The sequence below is a fragment of the Aulostomus chinensis genome, chromosome 13 (genome assembly GCF_037954235.1).
Source record: "Aulostomus chinensis isolate RoL2024-O1b breed Wild chromosome 13, RoL_Achi_v1.0, whole genome shotgun sequence".
Taxonomy (NCBI): Eukaryota; Metazoa; Chordata; class Actinopteri; order Syngnathiformes; family Aulostomidae; genus Aulostomus; species Aulostomus chinensis.
The window spans coordinates 11,957,457-11,978,162 of NC_141332.1; the positions used below are offsets into that span (position 1 = coordinate 11,957,457).

Consider the following 20,706-nt stretch of genomic DNA (forward strand, 5'->3'; position numbering starts at 1 on the left):
GTGAAAATCTGTGCAAATAGTGTTTATCTTCCTGTTGAGTCACACGTCCATCCCTTAAGTTATTTTGATCTTTGAGTTCTGTGCTCTCTGTAACTCCATGTTTTGATGTCATATTTTTCCTGGAGAGATGCCTCAATGAGATTGAAAAGATGAAAAAAATAAAAGTGATGTAACGTGAAGAAAAAGACATTTTTGAGCTTTACGGTCTTCTCGGGGGAGAAAACAGTTTGACATGTGGACCAATGGAACGGCGGGGCTGTACTTCGCGCATGCGTAGTACGATATGTTCTTTCGGCGTTCCGAACAGCAGCGATCAAAGATCAATTGTTGGAGGAACTTTGAACTCTTCGGCTGTGTTTTTTCCCCGAAGAGCGGACAAAGTAAGTTCACTAAAACGTTGACAATAATATGGATGTATCTTTTATGTCACATGGGATTGATTATTTGTTTTTTTGACACGGCTAAAGCTGGCGGTTTTACAGCTGTCGCTGCTAGCATGCTTCAGGGGCTGGAAACAAAACAAACGGTGCTCACAGTACAAATCACAAGTTGAGTTTCAAAGCCCCGTGATGTATATCACCTGATCTACTGTCCAGCTGGCTGTTGTTAATACTAGAGGAAGGTGTTATATGGATTTATGAAGAAAGTGGTGCTTGTTGGATCCAGATTTGGTGAATGAGTAACTTAATTTGATGTGAGGAACAAGAAGGAGCTGCTGCTGCTGTAATATGAATTTATTTCTCATGACCGAGCAAATAAATCTGTCCTAAAATGAGTGATAATCCCTCTCTGGCTGTCTCTATCTTCAGGCTTTCATTTCCTCAACAGGACAGATTCTGGAGCAAGTTCCCCCTCATAATGGCTGCTGCCGCCACCGCTGCTGCTGCTGCTGCCACCCCCACCAAAGGCAGCCTCCGGGAGGATCTGACATGTGCCATCTGCTGCGACCTTTTCCGAGATCCGGTTATGTTGGCCTGTATGCACCACTTTTGTAAACCCTGCATTTCCAGATACTGGAGGGGAACTCAGGGCCCTGTGACCTGCCCGCAGTGCCGTAAGGAGTTCAGCAGCAAGCAGTTTCAAACCAACTACTTGGTTACAGCCATGGTGGAGAAGGTCAGGGCCACCACTTCGGACTCCTACATCAAGAACCTAGAGGTGAGCTAACACGGAGATCATCTTGCAGGTTGAAGATGAGTATTCTGATAAGTATGATCCAAAGTTTACTGCTCAGTTACGAATCAAAGCTCCATAACTTTTGATGACATGAAGGCACGTACAGCTGTTTTTCTATGTTTTGGTCCACATCTGTTTTTACTCCTCTCTCTCTCTCTCTCCCGCTCTCTCTCTCTCCTGCTCTCTCTCTCTCTCTCTCTCTCCCGCTCTCTCGCTCTCTCTCTCCCGCTCTCTCTCTCCCCCCCCCCCCCCCCCATTCTGAGCATATCTGACTTTAACAGCTCTGAGCAGAGTTCAGTCTCCACTCCCTTTTTATGCCACTTCTTGTGACAGGACATAAGATGTATGATGTAGGGACACTCATTAATACACACTGAGAGGTCAGAAATGAAAACTTAATGCAACTGAGTACAAACTCCCCGAAGCTTTGATCCATGTTCACGGTTGGCATCAGGCTGTCTTATCACAGAAGTGGACTGAATTTCATTGCAAAAGTGTTTTTTACCTGTTGACATGTGTGTTCCAGCTCTCAGTCTGACAGCAGATTAATACGTCACCATAAAGCACACCCTCTCCACTGGCAGCAGGGGTGTGTCAGCAAACACCGATATTTAAGTGAAGGAATTATATATTGCAGAGAAGTGTAGTGGTTTCTGTTTCCTGTTCATTAAGATCTTGAGTGTGACGAAACCACCAGACATCAAACAGACCCGATTTATCTCTCCCTCACCCAGGGAACCTGAAACTTTAAAAACATTGCAGTGTCATTGTCAGTCTGTGTTGTTCAAATATTTATCGTGCTTCTACCGCCAAAAACTATTTTATGTTCAGTCTTATCAACTGCAAACCCATTTTCTTTCATCTCCATAAGAATGAAATGCTTTTGAAACGCTATTGAAAGCATCCATAATTCTTACCATTCCAGCCGTATAATTTGTTTGTCAGTAAGGTAGATGTGTGGAAGATGCTGCACTGCATACAGAGTTAAGGTACTCAGGGAAAACTTGTTGTATATAAACTACAGCTCTGCATTTAAATACCATAGTACCATTGTCAAGTGTCGTTGAAGCTCAGGGACTTTGCTGTGTGTCATTTGATCGGAGTGTAATTGTATATAACCCCCCAACGTGGAGACATCAGAGGAGATACCATCTTACAGTCTTTCTCTATGGAGACTTGATGGTCTTGGTGCATTTACTCTCTTCAATCAAGGTTGGTGCTGCATGGCTCGTTGGTCTGACAGCTGAAACACTCTGAGCATCTATGCAAAGCGCCTCCATTGAAATCCACCGAAGCTGCTAACCTTGAGAACCACGTGCACCCGTGCAGGCTTTGTATGACAGATTTTTTTTTGTTTTTTTGAGGAGCTTGTTTTTCTTGCAAGAACCGATACATCCGTATTAAATCGATTTCAAAGTTCTGTAAAAGTGACTGCACCTGCAACGATTCGCTGGCACAGGTACGTGTCTGCTAGTGGCTCTGTGGAGGGACAGACACCTGAGTCCTGTGTGCAGATAGCAGGTTATCTGTTGTGTTCTGTGAGTGTGCGATAAGTCGGTGAGCATTTCTGAAGCGTGTGTGCATGCTGCTGGAGTCTGCCTGAGACGCAGACTTGTTTGTGTGGAGTTTAGGTTGATGTTCCAAACTAAAGAAAATCACATAGACCCAGAAAAAACTCCATATAAACGCAACTAAGGAGAAACAAATCCTTATTTACCACCAGATTAAACCGAGGGAAGATGGCAGCAATTTTACCACAGGCTCACTTGAAGCAGAAGAGAAAAAAAAATCTCTTTTGTAAATGTAAAGGCAGAGAGAGCAAGGGCACGTGCACCTCATTTGTTCTGAATGTTACTTTTTGGCTGTGTGGGACTCTTAAGCTTGAACCTTGTCTACCCGCTGTACAGTAGTTCTTCATTTTGTCCTCCTCGCTTTGATTTGATTTGAATATTTCTGTGCAGAAACAGCTGACGGAGGCTCTGAAGAGTCATCAGCTGAGAAAGCAGGACTTCCTCAACAGAATTCGCAGAAACAAAGACAAGATAGAAACCATAAAGGTAAACTCCCGGGGACCTCGACCAAGGGCAGCACTTAACTGATAACAACACGCGTCCCTCTTCAATGGTTGTTTGCAGTACATCTTTGTGTATACGTAGAGATGTTTACAGATGCTGTAAGTGACACTTAATGCTTTGAAAAGTAAAGTGATTGCACAGAGATGCATATATTACTTCATTTAATGGCGCCTATAGACAGGGAACACCTGCTGCCATACAAATCACATTCTTACTGGAAAACTCTCCTCCTCTGTCGATTAGAAGGGAGAACTTGCCTCAAATGATCAATTCTAATTTAAGTTGCATGGATGACGGACAAATCTGCATTACGCCGCCTGACAAACTGGAAACTGGGAAAGATGATGGAAACAAAAACACGTCTTATGTGTGCGAGACGGAGGGAAGATAAGAGCTCAGGCTAAAATGGAGACCAGGAAGTTCCCTCCCTGTGTAAACATTCTAAAGTTGTTTGAGACATGTAGGCTGGATATGCTTCACCCTTTGCTTCTCTCTATCTACAGATGTGTAGAAGTATTCATTTTTGAGAGGACAAACCACACAGACAACGATGTGTTGCCCTCTGCATTATGTCCTCATTATCTAACATCCTTGATTCCTTCCTGCCTGCAGAGAGTAGGGGCAGATTTGCAGGCTCATGTCATCAGGGAATTCAGAGCTCTCCATCAGATCCTACAGGAGGAAGAGACATGCATGCTGGAGCAGCTGAGGAGGGAGCAGCAGGAGGAGGTGGAGAAGATCCAGCGCCACCTGGAGGTTATTGAGCACGCTGCGAGAGAGCTGGAGGAAAACATAACAGTGCTCCAGCAGACTTGTGGTTCCACCGAGTCCTCGTCACTGATTGAGGTACAGTACTCCTGATGATGACTGGGATTAAGCAAAACATCACTCAGAAAGTGTATTCCTCCTTTCAAGGACTCACAAACGAGTGTCTTGGGTTGACAGAAACATGAAGTACATCCCCCTGTTGTGACTCTAAAATGCAGCCATGTACAATTAGCTTGTGGCTAATGGCTACTGATGGTTAACAACTGCAACAAACAACAGCAAAACTGCCGGAAAAGCCCTGTTTAAACTCTTAAGCAGATCATCTGGGATAACCTACGTCTCCTTTATCCAGCCGTATGATCTGTAATCCCTAAACACTTCGATTTGGGCCTTAAACAAACAAACACTGTATGTTCAGCGCTCCTGTGTGAGCGCGGCGGTTAAACTGAATGCGCCAAGTAGTCGTGAGTTTGTCTTTAGCCAGCATCAAAGTGTTAGCGGATTACTGACCATACAGCTGGATAAAGAAGATGTGGATTATATCGGAGGATGAGCCGAAGAGTTTTTGGGCAGGTTTGTTGTTTGTAGCTGGTGACCACGCCGTTATCTTCAAGCTAAACGCAGGCTGGCTCTTTCTGCCAGCTGAAGGGCAGAATACACTTCAAGTGAAGTAAAAATAAACATTCTAATCATATCGTCATTAAAGTGATACATCATTACTCTCCTCCAATTAAAATAATGATGGTGTGATTTGTTTTTTTTGTTTGAGAGGGGGGGGGCTGTTTTCTAAATTGATTTGTCGACAGGATGTCCCTGCAGCACCACAATATTTAATTTGAATTGGGCGTTTAACACACTGATAGCCTTTAACAAATATTGCACCTCCCTCTCATTTGAAAATTGCGGTGGGCTGTTTTGCAATTGCGATTACATTACACACTGATTAAATGCACGGCCCCATTTTAAATGAAGAGAAAAAACAAAGATGCCTCAAAATACCTGTCAAGATTGCTCAGTGTCCCTCTTCTGTAGTGACTTATTGCATCCGTGTGTAACTACTATTAATGTGTGTTTTAATTTTCTCCCCTCCAGCTCCCTCAGCTGCGGTAAGTGCTCATTTCAACATGATGACTGATTGAATGCTTTCAGCAGGTGTGTTTCTGTCCCATGCTCTTTTGATTGCCACCTCATTTATGGTCTGACAGTGCTGTTTGTGGGGAGATAAACGAGCCGGCGCGTAACGGACTGCCTGTTTTTTGTGTGTGTGTGTGTGTGTGTGTGTTTTTTTACCAAACAGAGAGTGGGTGCAGGTGGACACCGCTGCAGAGTTTGACAAAAATGCTTTCAGCAACAAATACACGGGTCCTTTGCAGTACGTCACGTGGAGAAAGATGTTCAAGTCTCTGAAACCAGGTAATTTTCTTTGTCGTGATATTCATTGGAATTGGAATGCAAAGAACGAGCTGAAAGCTGTCCCCGTCTCAACAATGGGAGCAATTACCGGGGAAAAAAACACACCGGCATCTAACTGTAGGAAGTTGAAGTGGCAGGTAAATTATATTAATAGCAGTATTGTTCTGCTAATTGGATGTTATTTCCAATTTAAAGGATGACACTTGTTGAATTCCATTTCAGAAAATGTTCTCACTGTTTCAGTTTAATGAATTGTGTCACCCCAAAGGTCCTTCTCAATTAACGTTCGATGTCGACACGGCACACCCGAGCATTTTCATCTCCAGAGATAAAACCCTGGCAGTCGAATGCGACGGCGTGATCTCACACAGCGACCACAGCAAGCGCTTCCTACAGTGCGTTAACATTCTGGCCACCCAGGGCTTCCAGTCAGGCCGCCACTACTGGGAGGTGGACGTTGGCCCCAAACCCAAGTGGGACCTGGGTGTGGCGTCCGAGTCTGTAGACAGACACGCTCGGATCAAGCTGAGCCCTGAAAATGGCTACTGGACACTGCGGCTGCGAAATAAAAACGAGTACTCAGCCGGAACGCAGCCGTGGACAAGACTCCAGCTCAGGTCTTCCCCGAGGAGGGTCGGCGTCTTCCTGGACTGCGAGGAGAGGAGGGTGTCCTTCTTCAACGCCGATGACATGAGCCTGCTCTTCTCTTTTACCGACGGCCCGAGAGGAAAGGTTTTCCCTTTCTTCAGCCCGTGCATCAGCAGCAGCCAGAGGTCTTGGCCCATGCTGCTCCTCCACTACCCTCCTGCACCTCTGTCAGTCTAACACAAGCTGCTGCCTCTCGTGCCACTTATTGACCAAAGATTATTGTTCATCAGCGATCATGAGAAACTGCTTCACATCGCAGTCCTACAGGACTCCTCTCATGCTCCAAGTTTAAGTGAGACGATGCCGTCAGATGACTGGAGATGCTACAAAATCAGCCACATTAACCGCACAAGAGCCCCTCCTGCAGTAATCGCACTGAGGAGGCTCGTTCATTTCGCGCTTAGACAAGACGTGATCACGCATAAGAACTGCGTCCTCAGACGTTTCGATGAGAGTGTGTGTCTGTGCGTGAGGTTTAGACGCATCACGTTACATTTCACGATACATCACTACTTTGTTCCACCGAGTACGTTGATGATCTCCTAGATGATGATGATGATGAGAATAATGATCTCATCAAGTCAAGCTGTCCTCATGCTCATTTGTCAGATGGGTTGTTAATCATCATTATGTTTCATCAGCTAGAAGGTTAGTGCACTTTACTGTCAGATTGCTCTTTTTTTGCCCTCATACCGTACATTTATCTGCAGTGAAACATGTTTTACGACTCTGCGGCACCTCACGAGTTCTTCTTCGGCGACTTGTATCATCTCACAAGATTTGTTTCGCCTTATTTGCGTTTATATGGATTCACTTTTTAAGATTTAGTAGGTACAGCCTGATAAAACTAATGAAGTATAACACAATGGCCCTGCAGTACTTATTGTATTCATGAGGACTATCATCAGTTTTTATTGAATCTGGTCTGAGGTCTTGATTACCAGCTGCGACTGTTGTTTCCTCTGTTTGTGTGTGTTATCAGTGAATGCTGCCCTTCAGGGGTGTCTAATATAACAAGAACTACCACTGGGAAGTATTTTGCCAAGTACTGAAACGTCTGAGGACTAAACTTTGTATTTTGTCGGTCAATAAATGAGATGGAAAAAAAATATGAAGACCTCCTCTGTTGTAACCAGTTGAGCCTCAACAAAAATTGCATTCAAATGAGTACCGTAGTCAAATAGTTCTCTGTCAGATTAAATAAAAATGGACCATTAGAATCTTCATGAAGGGACCTACTTTTGCAGGGTTCCTTTGTTCTACTACATTAATTTTGTCTCAGTTTACCTATAAATTAGTAAAACTGTGTAATTTATGTGCCTCAGTGTAAACAAAATTAGGGTTACATGCGTATTGCTTCTGAAGAAAATACTCAAACATTATTTTAGGAAGGATTTGTATGGCGTGTATTATACTCTACTGTCCTTGCGATGCAATCATATCCTGATTAAAACCCAGACAATTATTGTCTTAGATGCTGGTGCAAATAATAAATCAGTGATTCTTAAATAAATACTGTCTTTGATTCTTGTCTGCAGCTGTGACATTGCACACTTGCATAAACTCACTTGAAATAATGAAGGATGTTATTAAGAATCATCAAAGAGAAATGCACAGATATGAACGCCGAGATTGATGGGAACCTAAAGAGTGACGGCGGAGAGGAGAGCGACCATCCTGCACCTGGACTGGAGCGCTTGAATTCACGAACCGTCTCTGCAACTCGCACTACAAGAATAGGCGGATTCTTGGTTATCTTTGCGAACACTGATGTCCTGTTTCCTCTTGACAGGTGAAAGGTCAGATAAACTGGATGACAGTGAGGATGCCTGCCTGCTCCACAGGCCTCGGGCGTTTTGAGGCAGGATATTGTTGCCTCCTCTGTGGAGTGGCACAATGATTTGAACAAAAATGGGTTCCGTGTTTTTCTCACACAACATTCACACAGATCACTCACAAATCTGTCACTTGTCACTCCCTTTGACCTTTAAATACAAACTCAAATCAGTCTCCTGAGTTGAGGGGGAGGCAGCGCCTTTTTTAAAAAATTTTCTCAGATCCTGCGTCTTCTTTCAGCTCTATTTGAAAATGCTACTTATTTAAAGCAGCGTCAGTTCTGCGGAGCAGCGGCAACTTCTCCTGACACAAGTGACGAAATGCAGGAAGTTGCCACATTCATATCTGTTGGATAAATGTGATAAAAGGACTGGGACACAGAGAAAACTGTGTGCATGGCGGCTGATTGTAGTGACTTGAGTACATCAGAAACTCCAGCATGATGCCCATTTGGTAAAACGCAGGAGCTAACAACTGGCAATAAATGGACTGAGTGACCCACTGGAAGTGAAGGTCTGGTTTTTCCAATCACATAAATGTCCTCTTCTTCCTTTTTCCCTTTGAGATGGATTTTTGTACTGAGAGTCTGAAGATATTTTTCGGACATGAAAGCTCGCCACAAAGCTAGTTGCTTGTACAATGCGGAAGCAAAGGAGATTTAGCATACTCAAATTCAATAGTACATTAACAGATGTTCTCTATTCGGAGGAGCAATATAAAGACCCCATTCTGTTAATTGAGTCTTCAAAATATAAGGAAGCTGTTTACCCTGAGCTACAAATGCTGTGTAATATTCTGTAAATATGTCTCTTGAATACCACTGGTATCAATGTATGCTAACGTGAGCCGTGAGCAGCAGAACATTTTTTTTTTCGTATGGACGAATAAAAACATAAACATATGTTGTGTGAGGTTACTTTTGTCAGGCTGCTAGCTCTTTCCCCCTGTTTCCAGCCTTAAAGATAAGCAAAGCTAACAACTCCGTCTGTTGAATCAATCTTGGCAAATTTAATTTACATCCTCACCAGTCCTATTTTTATCAGCCCCCAGGATGATGGGACTTCCTAAAACTGGAGCCCTTAAAGAGGCTGTTGAAACAGTGAAACTGAAAAATGGAATTGAACAGCGGCAGCAGGAGGAAGAGACAGGCGGTTATTACAGGACATTAGGTGAGGCTACCCGGTCCTGAGAGGCTTTAAGAGCTCGTTTCAGCAGGTGGAAAGAGAATATGAATTAACCGAACTCATATCTTCCTCGCTGCAGGAACAGAAAGCTGATATTGAGCAGAGGGGAGATAACACTAATGGAACAGGCTTCCAACCACACACCTTTCCTTCTTCTTCCTCCACACAACGTGCTGAAGGGGGTTCCTCTACGGTCAGACAGCTCTCCCGCCACATGGAGAGTGGGTGCTGTCTGTGGGGGACATTCATCCACATCTGCGGAGAAGTACAGAAGAACCCTTGTTTCAGTAAGTATTCGCTCCAGTGCTTGCTGCTCCTCATGCACGCAAAAAGAATTATTGATTGTTTTCCTACAGTTTTATTTCTGTCCAACTGAATTGAGCCTGGGCCAACTTTGTCCTAAACTCTGGAAACACAGAGCCTATTTGCAGAAAATAACCCTAAACTAAAGGTCTGTGTGTGTTGGTGGAACCACTGTTTCATCATTAGCAGTTTCATATTTCACTGTAGACCAGGGTCAAGCCAGAGATGGGGTGAGGAGTTTCAACTGGCCGGTTCATGAACGCACCATTGATTCAGAAGGGTAATCGAATGCGTTGATGAATTGCAGAAACCAAGAAATACACTTCATTCTTCCTTTGATCAGGAATCCCTGGATATTTCTCATCATGGCACCTTGTCGAATATCTTCACCACAGCTGTTGATCTGCTGGCCAGATTCTCAGATGTTACTCAAGCTGTAGTGATTAGTCTTCGAAGCAGAGCCCCGATGACAGATATCCAGCTGATCTTGCAGCCTTATGATCAAGCAAGAGTACTTCATCCTTCAGCAAGTTATGGTCTCTAGGTCAAGAGTTTGACCTCTTGGAGGAAGGCTACGGATCTCATTCTAATCTGAAGGTTATCCATCCCATAGTCCTGGACACCAACAACAACGTCTCAACTTCTCATCACGGATCACAATGAAAATCGACCCCAGGCGTGATAGAATAGAGCCTGCATGGATGCCACAAACACATATTTACTGTCCAAATTTGTCCTCCGCGCTGCTTCAGACCACAGGGGAACAGTTCAGTCTGAGCTGTTTAGCTTTTATACTCATTTATACTAAATATATGGAAATATATGTACCTTGCCTTCCACTCCCAAAACCCCTGTGACTGAATACACAACGTAGCGTTCAATGACTTGTTTATCCGTGTTTATGAGCTTAGGGCACAATTTGAAAAAAAGAAACCCACCACAACCACCCACTCCCGCCTCCTCTCCCGCTCTCCTCACCTTCTCACACCTGTGTGTCAGAGACAATTGACTTCACGGTTTTTATTTCGCTTTCCTTATTTGGTCCATTTCCTTTCACACTGCAAACGAGCTGCACCAAGATCCTCTTTTGAGTGTACGGGACCGAGACCTCGTTGTGGTCTTGGTCCGCTTTTGGTGCGCATCGAGGGGGAAATCTTGAAAATCTGATGCCTCTTGCAGCCTCCTTTTTCTTTCTTATCTGAAAACGTCAGTCCTCATTAGTTGATTGAGGGATTAATTAACATCATTTTCTTTCCAGCGTGCAGATATCCCGTACATCACATGTCGACACAAGCTACTTTAAACGTGGTGAGGTTGTGTTCACCCTCAACTTCCCCGCTGTAGTACATCAGAAAAGTTTCAAATAGTCCCCACATCAGCAGAAGCACAGGTCAAAACATACCCCAGACCAGCTGCTTCCACTGCTGAACCTCAAAGATAACAATATTTAATTCAAAACAGTTTTGTGGGCAGCAGTGTGAGCAGTGAAAGTCCTCTCTAAGAACTCTCAGCTCTGAGAGGAGTTTATACTTGGCTTTACTTTACCAGGAACTGGGCTGGGACCAGCTCCTCAACAGGTCTTGGTGCACACACTCCAATTTGATTGCTCTGCTCACACCTATACAGTACTCCAGAGTTCAAAACCGACTGAATAGCTCTGAAGAAGCAGATGCATTGCCCTGTTTGCTCTGCCACCTATCAGACCTGTGTTCCCTTGCTAAGTGTTAGGTGTTTAAACGTTTATCAGTTTGATAATGCCACATACAGTATTTGTCTCGTTGTAAACATGATGAAATGTGTGACCTAAGTGTGAGAACACATCCTCCTAGGTTTGTGTATTTAATGTAGATCCCCTCCTCGATGAAGTGAAAGGGAAAAATGTGTGTTTGAATTAAAGTCCTTAATGTGGAACATGCTGCCTTGCGCTCGTTACAGCATGTCTGATACCTTCAGCCCTCTGCAATTAAGTAACATGCTCCGATAAACTCACACTTGCTGGTAAAAATAGTGGAGCACTTTTGAAGCTACCAAAGCAGAGAAACCCTGAGGAATTGTTGAAGAGCGAAACAGAGTTAAAGGAGGTGTGGATAGTTGTCTTCCTTTGTCAGGTAGACAGGTACCCAACTCCCAATGAATGCTAATGTTGTTCCAGTTCCTGTGGTGGTGTCATTGATCAATTGTGTGCTCACACATATCAAGTACATCAGATGATAGTGTCTCAGTATTTTTATTTTTTTTTTAAAAGTGTTTCTTTCTCTCAAGGTTCAAATAAATACAAGAAAGCAATATTGTGAAACTGGACGGCACTCATACAGCGGAGCTCTATACCATAGAGCTCCGAGAGATCAGAGTGTAAAGACCTGTATCATTTTCTGTTGCTACCTGGCAAATCAGCCTCAAAGTGTAATGGATTCTTCCTTGGCCCAATCTACACCCCTGCACCAAGTTCGGTGAAGACTGGTTTCATAGAATTTGTGTATTCCTGCCAGGACCCCCTTGGCGGAGGTACTGAGGAGAGGATTGTGAAATGCTGTATTTTAAGGAGGTGCAACAGTTCAGCCTCATCGAGGAGTTTAGTTTGACCAGGGATCACAATGCCTCCAGTTAGTTGTTGGACGTTAACTGCTAAATATACGCTCTCGAAAAACTTCAAAGTGTCCCGTTGAAGTGCAGAGATGTGGACGCAGACCTGTGGGCTTGAACTTGAGTGAGGGAGCGAGCATGTGGGCTCTGTATCCTTCCGATGATAGTAACCGTGAGCCATAATGTGTTTCCTGACCTGAAGATGGGCCGGATGAAGTGCTGGCACTTCAAGGACGTGTCCTTGGGTCCTCAGTTGTCTCTCAGGAGCCCGCAGCACTAAAACTCAACTCTTTTCATCTGACGCAGCATGCTGTCCTGCAAGCCTATTGTTTATTGTCACTGCCGCATGAATGGCTCGTCTGAAAGAATATGTGTGTGCAGTTTATTATTGCATTAGCAAATCATGTGTTATCATGACTTTATGACATTATCTGGATTTGTATTTATGATGAGGTTCGGTAACTCCCTGGATGAGGGTCTGTAAAACTCTCAACATGATTTTAGTGTGTTTATTTTCCTCTGAAGCCATGGGCGCTGCAGGACTCAAACCGGGGGAACATTTTAATTACAACCATTCAATCTCAACATTGTGTTTTAAGGTCACAGAGGTGGATCGCCGAAGGGATCTGAGGGGGAACATATTACCACAATAACACACAATGATCCTTTGACTCCCTGTTATTCCTCACACCCCCGATGGTAGTTGCTTCATCCCCTTGGTCTACTTTAAGTCTTTCCTCTAAATCAATGAGAATAACGACATAATCATATTGACATTTTTGTTCTTCCCCCAAACATCTCATCAACTCTGATGATTGATAGCTGCACCGGTGTTAAGTGACTGCGTTTCCAGTTAAGATGCAGGGGGCGGTAAAACTGTATTGATTTGAACCCATTCATTGGGCTGAAAAGAAAATCCATTATGCTTTACAGCACGTACTGTACACCTGTATTTATGTACTGTACGTGTGGACAGCAAGTGTTACTCAGGCACACTTTTTATTTCTGGGTCTATACAAGCGACGTGTGCATTTAGCGCATGACTCCCATTCACACTCCGAACACTCCCCAAGGAGGATGGCTGGGTACGTGGAAGGGATTTAACACAACTTGGAAAAGGCTCAGAGTGTCATTGGAAGACTCTTAACGCCTGATGCTGTGTGAGAATTCTAAGACTGAGAGGGGACTGTTCCCAAGGAAGGTCCAGATAGATATTATGTGAATAAGAACAAAACACCAAGTTTTTTTTCTTCTTTAAATTAATGGCTGAGCATGTGATAACAGTCGAGTGCGATATCTTGGAATAATATTATTCAGTGGATAAAAACAGCTGGACAGACGGAACAAATATTCCTCCAGTGTGTGTGTGTGTGTGTGTGGGTGGGTGACTTGTTGCTTTGCTCACCTTCTATGGTGTATTCCTGTGGTGACCTCACAACAGTGTCTGGTAGAATTAGTGTCGGGACGCCTGCTGAGCTCTTAGAATGTCAAGAGGCATTTAGGTTCCTCAGAAAGCATCAAGCAGTATTTCACAGTTCAGTAAACCAGCAGCTGACAACTAATTAGGAAGTATAAGAGTAGTTTAATATAATTACATCTGCCGAGGAGGTCGTGATTTATCCGTGTTTGTTTATACGCAAGGTGGAAGAAGTCACTTCAGTAAAAATACACAGATAAAACAATATTTGGGTAAAAGTCTCCGTTTAAAATCCTTCGTGGATAAAAGTGGCATTTGCTATTGATTTTACTGAAGTAAAAGTACACATTCTATACGGTACTTGTGTATTTGCAGTGGTTGGGAGCGTTCAGTCCTTGAACGACTGACTTTTAAAGATAAGTCACGATGCTCTAATTGTTTCCTGGTGAACTTTGCGTCTTTAAAAGTGAAAGTACACATTTGTTCTCCTTAGGTTTTGCCGTGTTTATTACGAAATCTTTCACGTTAATGGAACTTCCTCAGATGGGTTCAGGTGAATTCAGTGGAGTTTGAAGTACAATATTCCCTTTGAAATGTTGCGAATTAAAAAGTACAAAGCTACCCGTATGTATCAGCGCTCAAATATGGTACAGATTTCTCAACAGTAGGCGTAATATGTTCCACCAATGTAAAGTACTACCAGGCTCATTGCTGTCATACTCGGTGGAGGGGTGTCGCATTTTAGGGCGGGTCAATTTGATTTTGCACAAAATGGCTTTTTTTTTTTTCTTCTAAAGTTGAATTTACTCCAGCAGAGGTCCACACTCTCTGAGTAGTTAGTTGACCTGTTGGCAGGATTACACAACTATGAAGTTGATTTTCACCAAACTTGGTGGAGAGTTGAAGCCACGGAAGAGTCCATTACATTTTTTTGGGGGGGGGGGGGTGTCTGTTTAAACTGGAGAATTTTTTTTTTTCAAACTGGGTTTTCCTGAGGTCTCAATATCCTCAACTCTAAACAGCTTGGAAGGGATTTGTCACTTTAGCCGTAAATCTTTGGGATTCTCATTTATCCTCATGAGCAAAGTTGCCACTCCTGCACTTCTTTAACTTTTCCATGTATATAAATAAGTTTGGCGGGTTTGAATATTCTTGTTGTACTTAAGTTTTGGCAGTGGTGGAGGTATCAAATGTGCCATTCTGCTTACTTATGTATGAAGCTGAGGATGAGGAGGACACACACACACACACACACACACACACACACACACACACACACACACACACACATCTGAGCTTGTAATTTTGTTTTCCGACTTGTCTTAAGTATGTCAATTGGTCTTTAGACTAGTGCGTGTCCACGCGTTTAGTCCGCCGCAACACACACACACACGCGCGCGCGCGCGCCGTCAGTCCAGCGTGTTTATGAACTAGTGTATGTGGGTGTGCATGCATGCGCTCCAGTCACGAGCAAAGGAAAGGGAAATCATTGTAAATCCCACTGAGAGCCTGATGCATCCTTTCGACAAACCGGAAAAAAGACGTGTTTTTTCCCCCCTTTTCCTCAGCATTTTGGCTGCGTCCTCAGTGCAGAACACACACGCACATACACACACGCAGACACGCAGGCAGGAGGGCGGACGGGCAGACACGTTCACCTGAGTTTTCCCATCCACGGACATTCATTCAACGCGTCTCTCCGACGCCTTGCAAACTACCGACTTTTAGAGGAACATCGCTCAAGCTGGAGCACTTCTGGAGTAGATCTGGAGATGAAGACAGACTTTACGTTTTTCTGTCGGACTTGGATTGGAATCGCGTATGCCTCAGGTGAGAAGAGCAAGAGATGGAAGTTTGGAGCGCACTACTTTTTTATGATAGTGATCTGCATTACTTGAAGAAGCTCAAACTTTGACTCGTTAGTCAGACCGAGTTTCTGAATTAATTATATTTAATCCGTGTTCTTTCTCTACTTTGACTTGAGCTTTTATTTTACTCTTTAAAACTTTGACTGTCATCGCATGCAGCCACACACACACACACACACACACACGCATGTTTGTGTATAAAATGACTGCAAAGGTCGATTCTCCTAATCATGAATCCAGTGATCCAGTGGGCGTGTCCACGTCTACATGTAAATTGGCAGCAGAGGGAGGTTTACTGTTGTTGGGTGTGTGATGAAGATGCGCGTCATGATGCTCTCGAAAGGAAAGGCTCGAGGAAAAATTGTTAGATTGAAATCATCACAAGATTAAAGCCTGCTGCACGTGGGTCAGATCAAATGGGAGTGTTTGTGTGTGTGTGTGTGTGTGATCTTTATTTTTAAATGATTTAAAAAAAATGAAATTACAAACTTAGAAAGTTTTAAGTCAAACAGGAAGCAGGCCCCTGTGATTGATGATTGATTGTGGGACAGCTGAGGTAGTGTGTGTGTGTGTGTGTGTGCGTGCGCGCGTGTGTGTGTGTGTGTGTGTGTGTGTGTGTGTGTGTGTGTGTGTGTGACACAAATGTGAGTTGTTTGTCACTGACTGTTGTTGAGAAGAACAGAGAATACTTTTTTAAGGGGCAGTGACCATATGACTTCCCAAATCGTGGCTCCAGGGTGGAGGGATGACTCTCACTGCTTTGGTAAATGTCCCTGAGCCTGAGCAGGGCGGGTCTCATTCATAGGAATAGATCAACACGCGCATGCACGCGCACACGCACGCACACACAGAGGTCTAATGGTGTCAGTTTTAAGCATCACTGTATGCTGATGGCAGATTTTGCAGTGTGTGAGGATTCTTGTGAAAGGTGTCATAGATTCTTGGTCCATGTGGTCTTTTGAGGCCATATCCAAACATTTGTGGTATCCAAAATAAAGAGTAATGATTTCAGAATGTGTACCTTTCTTTCTGTCATCACACCAACCTGACACTCCTGCTAACGAGTGTGTGTGGTGTCACATGTTGAAAGACTCATTTGTAACCCTGTAATTTCTCCTCACTTTGTTGACTTTACGCTGCACAGGATGTCAGAGCTGCAGCAGAAAGAATGTCATCCAATCACAGACGCACAGTTTAATCTTCATGTTAGAGACGTGCCTGACATTACAGATTATCATCCACCACGTCAAACATTATTAGTTTGATTGCATTAATATGCTTTTTTTTTTAAATCTAAAGGAAGGTTCAAAGGGAATTCGTGGAAAATTCTTAGGGAATCCAGATTAGAGAGACCTTGAATGTCTTTATTTACCTTTGTCTGACTTTAGAAATGTCCTATTAAATAACCGCTTTGGAAGAAAACATATTTAATCTCTTAAACACACTGTAAAATTCTCAGATTTTACTTGAGGGGTTTATTTAACCATCTTAATACCTAGGTTTTCTTTCAACCGCGTAATGGAAAGAGCGTCTCTAGGTGTTCCAACTTCACTCTTCTGGTGTGAAAGAGTCTTCAGCAATCCAGCTTCTTGCAGAACAGGACAATAAAAGCTAATGATAATACTGATAGCCAGAATAACTGCTGTTGTATGGTCTTTGGTTTGGTCATTCTGAAGTGATCCGTCGAACCATTTTGGAGTTCTTTTTGATACTTCACTTACTCTCTACCAGATATATCAATTGAGTTGTAACAAAAGAAAAATCGTAGATGTTCTTCATCGCGACGCATGATATTCTGTTGCTTTGGTTTTGAAATGATTAGAAACAGTGGAGCTATAGTTTTAAATACATTTTGAGTTTCAGCAAGTGTTTCTATGGAAGCCACTGCGAACTCTGTGTTATACATGACATTCTATACTGCAGACAGCAAGTTGACATCAAGTTTTGAAAACACTCTCTCTCTCCCTCTCTCTCTCCCTCTCTCTCTCTCTCTCTCTCTCCCCTCTCTCTCTCTCTCTCTCTCTCTCTCTCTCAACTGACTGAATCAACCCTTACTTTCAATTCTTTCTCTCTGCAAAGAAATGTGGACTTGGCCCCGGACCCTCGTGGCTCCACATTATGATTAGAAGGGAAGTTTGAGGGTGAGATGATATTAAACCTGACAGAGAAAAAGACTGTCATTTTAAGATGGGTTAGTTAGGGGTTGGTGGGGGGGGCAGGTGATACGTGCTCATTTACACGGCAGATTTTGGAGGTTTAAAATGTCACCTTGATCCATTTTTTTAAAATTTCTCTATCTTCCTGTAATATCCTTCCATTCATATGAATAATTGTGCCTCCAATATCTGATATTCTATCCTACAAAAAAAGACATCTTAAAAATTCGATTTGAACCCCCGTTTCAGTCTCCTCCTCCCATCTTCCCTGTTGCATAATTTACCATAAAAAGATTCTGATCTTCCATTAAAAAAAAGCTCTTTTTTTATTTTATTTTTTTAGCTAAAGCTGCAGTAGAAGGATCTTTGGCTTACACTGTGTCTTGGGTGCTCAGTGTTGATGTTAGCTGAGTGTTTTCTGTACGCATACCTCCGCTTGATCAGATCATCCCAGAAATCGGACTCCCAAGTCGGGGTATTATTTTAGTCATCCTCTTATAGAACCTGAGTTGTTTTAGCCAGCAGTTTTCTCACCACCAAGCTCAGGCTTCAACCTCAGGACCCTCGGCGTCTGTCCCTGAATATCTTGTTCTATCAGCTGGACAGCAGCTCGGATGAGAGAGGAATGCTGCTGCTGCTCCATGTGGGAAGCGCTTTGCAGTAAAGTCCAAATAAATATGGAGTCGGGTGATTCTCTCATCAATGGCATGTAGCAGCGAGGCCCCCGTGGGCATTTGGATGTCTGGTCACTCACTTTCTCAAAATATGACTCGAGCTGAGAGATAAGCTCTTTTGACACCAGGAATCTGCAGTAAAAGCCAAATAAGTGTCAAAGTTGGTGTAAGATATCTGATGAAAACCATCTGTGGCATATTTGTTTTCATATTTTCTGACCCCTCCATGTTTTATGTGCCCAGTTTTTAGTCCAGTCTGCTGGCTGGTCCACCATTTCAGTCCAGGCTGAAATATCTGACGATGTGGCTGAAAGGATTTTTCATCTTTTAATTGGCTTCCTCTGTGGTCAGCTTTTCAAGGAATTGCCATGAAAAAGGTAGCCACTATGACATTAAATTATGCTGATCCACACTGCTACACCTTAAATCTGAATAGTGGGTTTCCATCAGCGTATTTTGATGAACAGCTTGAGGTACCGCATTAGAAACGCCACTTTTGCAGGATAACAACGGTTATGCTGGTTTGAGGTGGTTTTCATGTTTTTACAGAGAGTAGAGTGGATATTTTAAAAAGCTCTGACAGGGAATCTTTGTCACAGGACTGACCAGCTGTTTCTGCCACTGCTGTATTCACGCAGCAATGTTTCCAAAACTGGTTAAGATAATTCTTCAAGGCCTTCCTCCATTTTCTGCCGGTAAATGACTCTCCGGCATCCGTTTTCCTGCCCACAGCCGTGTGCGGCATTACCTTCACGGCCATCTTCTTGCGGCATTAGATCGCCCTTTTTTATTCAGTCCAAACCAGTTGAAAAACACCTGAATTGATAAAAATAATTGCATACCATTCAGCAAACATTGCCTTTAATTCACCATGTTTCTGCACAAATGATGTCCACTCTGCAGCTCATTATCTCTGATGCGCTGACTTGTCATGAGAAGCCGGGGAAGTGAATTTTCCCAGTCAGAAACTCATTATTCCAATTAGTCCAGCATCACGTGGACACAGCACAAGCTTAGGTGTGTGATGTTCACATCAGTTTCAACAGTTAGAAAACAACTCTTAATCAACTGGAAATTAAAGCTAATTAATAGCACTGTTGCATCATTAGCAAGAGGAATTCTACTCCATTTTGGACAGAGGATCTTAGGAGACAAATGGACAAATATGCAGTAAATTGTCAAAGAATTTGACGGCGTCACTTTTGACTCCAAACTGTCACTTTGCTCCTCTCATCTGTCGTTCCGTCAACGTCACTCTGTGTTATTTCCATTAATGTATTCAGTCCAAAATGGCAGCAGTGCTGGTTTTAAAGAAGTATTGGAGTTTCCCCTCAGGTTTCTTTTGTCTTTGCATAAAAGGAAGTGTTAGCATGCAAACGCACTGAAACGTAATGCTGAATCCAGTAAACTCTTCATCGTGCTTAGCGTAGTGCATGTTCGTGTTCCAGTGTTAGCACGCCACACAAATGGTCTTCTTCAGTGTTGTAATGAGGCTCGTTCAGACTCGGCTCACAGCAGCTCTTCTGGCTGGTTAAACACAGGTGTAATTGATCAAATGAATTAGAATCCTCTTCCATTTAGTGGCTACAGCCGTGCCACACCACCAGGGCCTTGGCCCAACTAAGTACAACATGGCCATAGTTAATGTGATGAATTCCATCTGTGTTTACCTTGCGCCCAGGTTTCAAATTAGATGCTGCGAAAAATGCAAATTGCTTGCCTGCCATCACAAAAGGTAAACATATATTTGTACATTTGTTTTTTTTTAAATAGAGATCTTTGTGAGGGTTCTCTTGCATGTTTTTTCCCCTCTGAGAAACGTTTATTGTGTCCTTGTACGCTCCTGACATTTCTCTCAAAGTGTGATTTCCCAGTAACGTTAAATCATGAATATACACAATAACATTAAATTAGTATTTTTAACCTTTTATAGCTGCTGAGGGTGATCTAGCGTATAATAGAAATTTCTTTTTCCGGATGTTGGCTTGAATACTCGTGAGATGTGAAACCACAGATTAACCTCTCGAGTGGGAGGAAAGTCGGTCGCTTGACTTGAATTCCATACAAAACTCTTTTGAAAAGTTGTTCAAAAGGACTTGTCTCAAAAGAACGTCCTTCCACTGTCCCAGTCTTGGAAAAACTCCCTCTTGAAGGGTTTCTTGTCAGAACCAATTTTCCAAGGTCCTTTTTCAGCATCCCTGCTGTGCTAATGTGTTAGCTGTAGCGAGCAGCCATTTTACGCAAGCAGGGCCAACACCTGCCTTGCATCTATCCATTCATTCACCGTAGCTCTTATTTCATCCTCCCGCAGTGGGTTTGTAATCTTCAGTTTTGTTATCAGATTTAAAACGACCATAGAATAGCTATTATGAAATATGTCATGGTAATATTGGGTCAGATATTGTGAATTTTAACCTCGGCTCTTAGCTCATATCTGAGCAAGGACACGGTGTAGCGTCTCACAACTGACCCTCATCCTCTTTTTTGATTTACAGCAGTGAGGACGTGGATCTCCATTCTCACAAACATTAGAGACTCATATGTTTATCATACATAATACATATTCTGTTTATACCTGCTGATGTTTTTTTTTGTTTTTTTTTCA

General features: G+C 43.1%; 1 protein-coding gene across 1 annotated transcript; it reads left to right on the forward strand.

Annotated features, from left to right (window-relative positions):
• Window positions 1-277: 277 nt before the first annotated feature.
• Window positions 278-7,574, forward strand: trim105 (tripartite motif containing 105). Its single transcript, XM_086221342.1, has 7 exons — window positions 278-380; window positions 829-1,158; window positions 3,138-3,233; window positions 3,864-4,097; window positions 5,112-5,125; window positions 5,317-5,432; window positions 5,701-7,574. The coding sequence occupies exons 2-7, from the start codon at window positions 859-861 to the stop codon at window positions 6,255-6,257; spliced, it is 1,317 nt and encodes a 438-aa protein (XP_086077468.1). The 5' UTR covers window positions 278-380; window positions 829-858; the 3' UTR covers window positions 6,258-7,574.
• Window positions 7,575-20,706: the final 13,132 nt, after the last annotated feature.

Excerpts from the sequence above, each read along its gene's own strand:
- trim105 (XM_086221342.1), top strand. The coding sequence starts at position 859 with ATGGCTGCTGCCGCCACCGCTGCTGCTGCTGCTGCCACCCCCACCAAA. Across the intron at positions 1,159-3,137 it reads CCTACATCAAGAACCTAGAG|AAACAGCTGACGGAGGCTCT; the intron begins GTGAGCTAACAC and ends ATTTCTGTGCAG. Across the intron at positions 3,234-3,863 it reads ACAAGATAGAAACCATAAAG|AGAGTAGGGGCAGATTTGCA; the intron begins GTAAACTCCCGG and ends TCCTGCCTGCAG.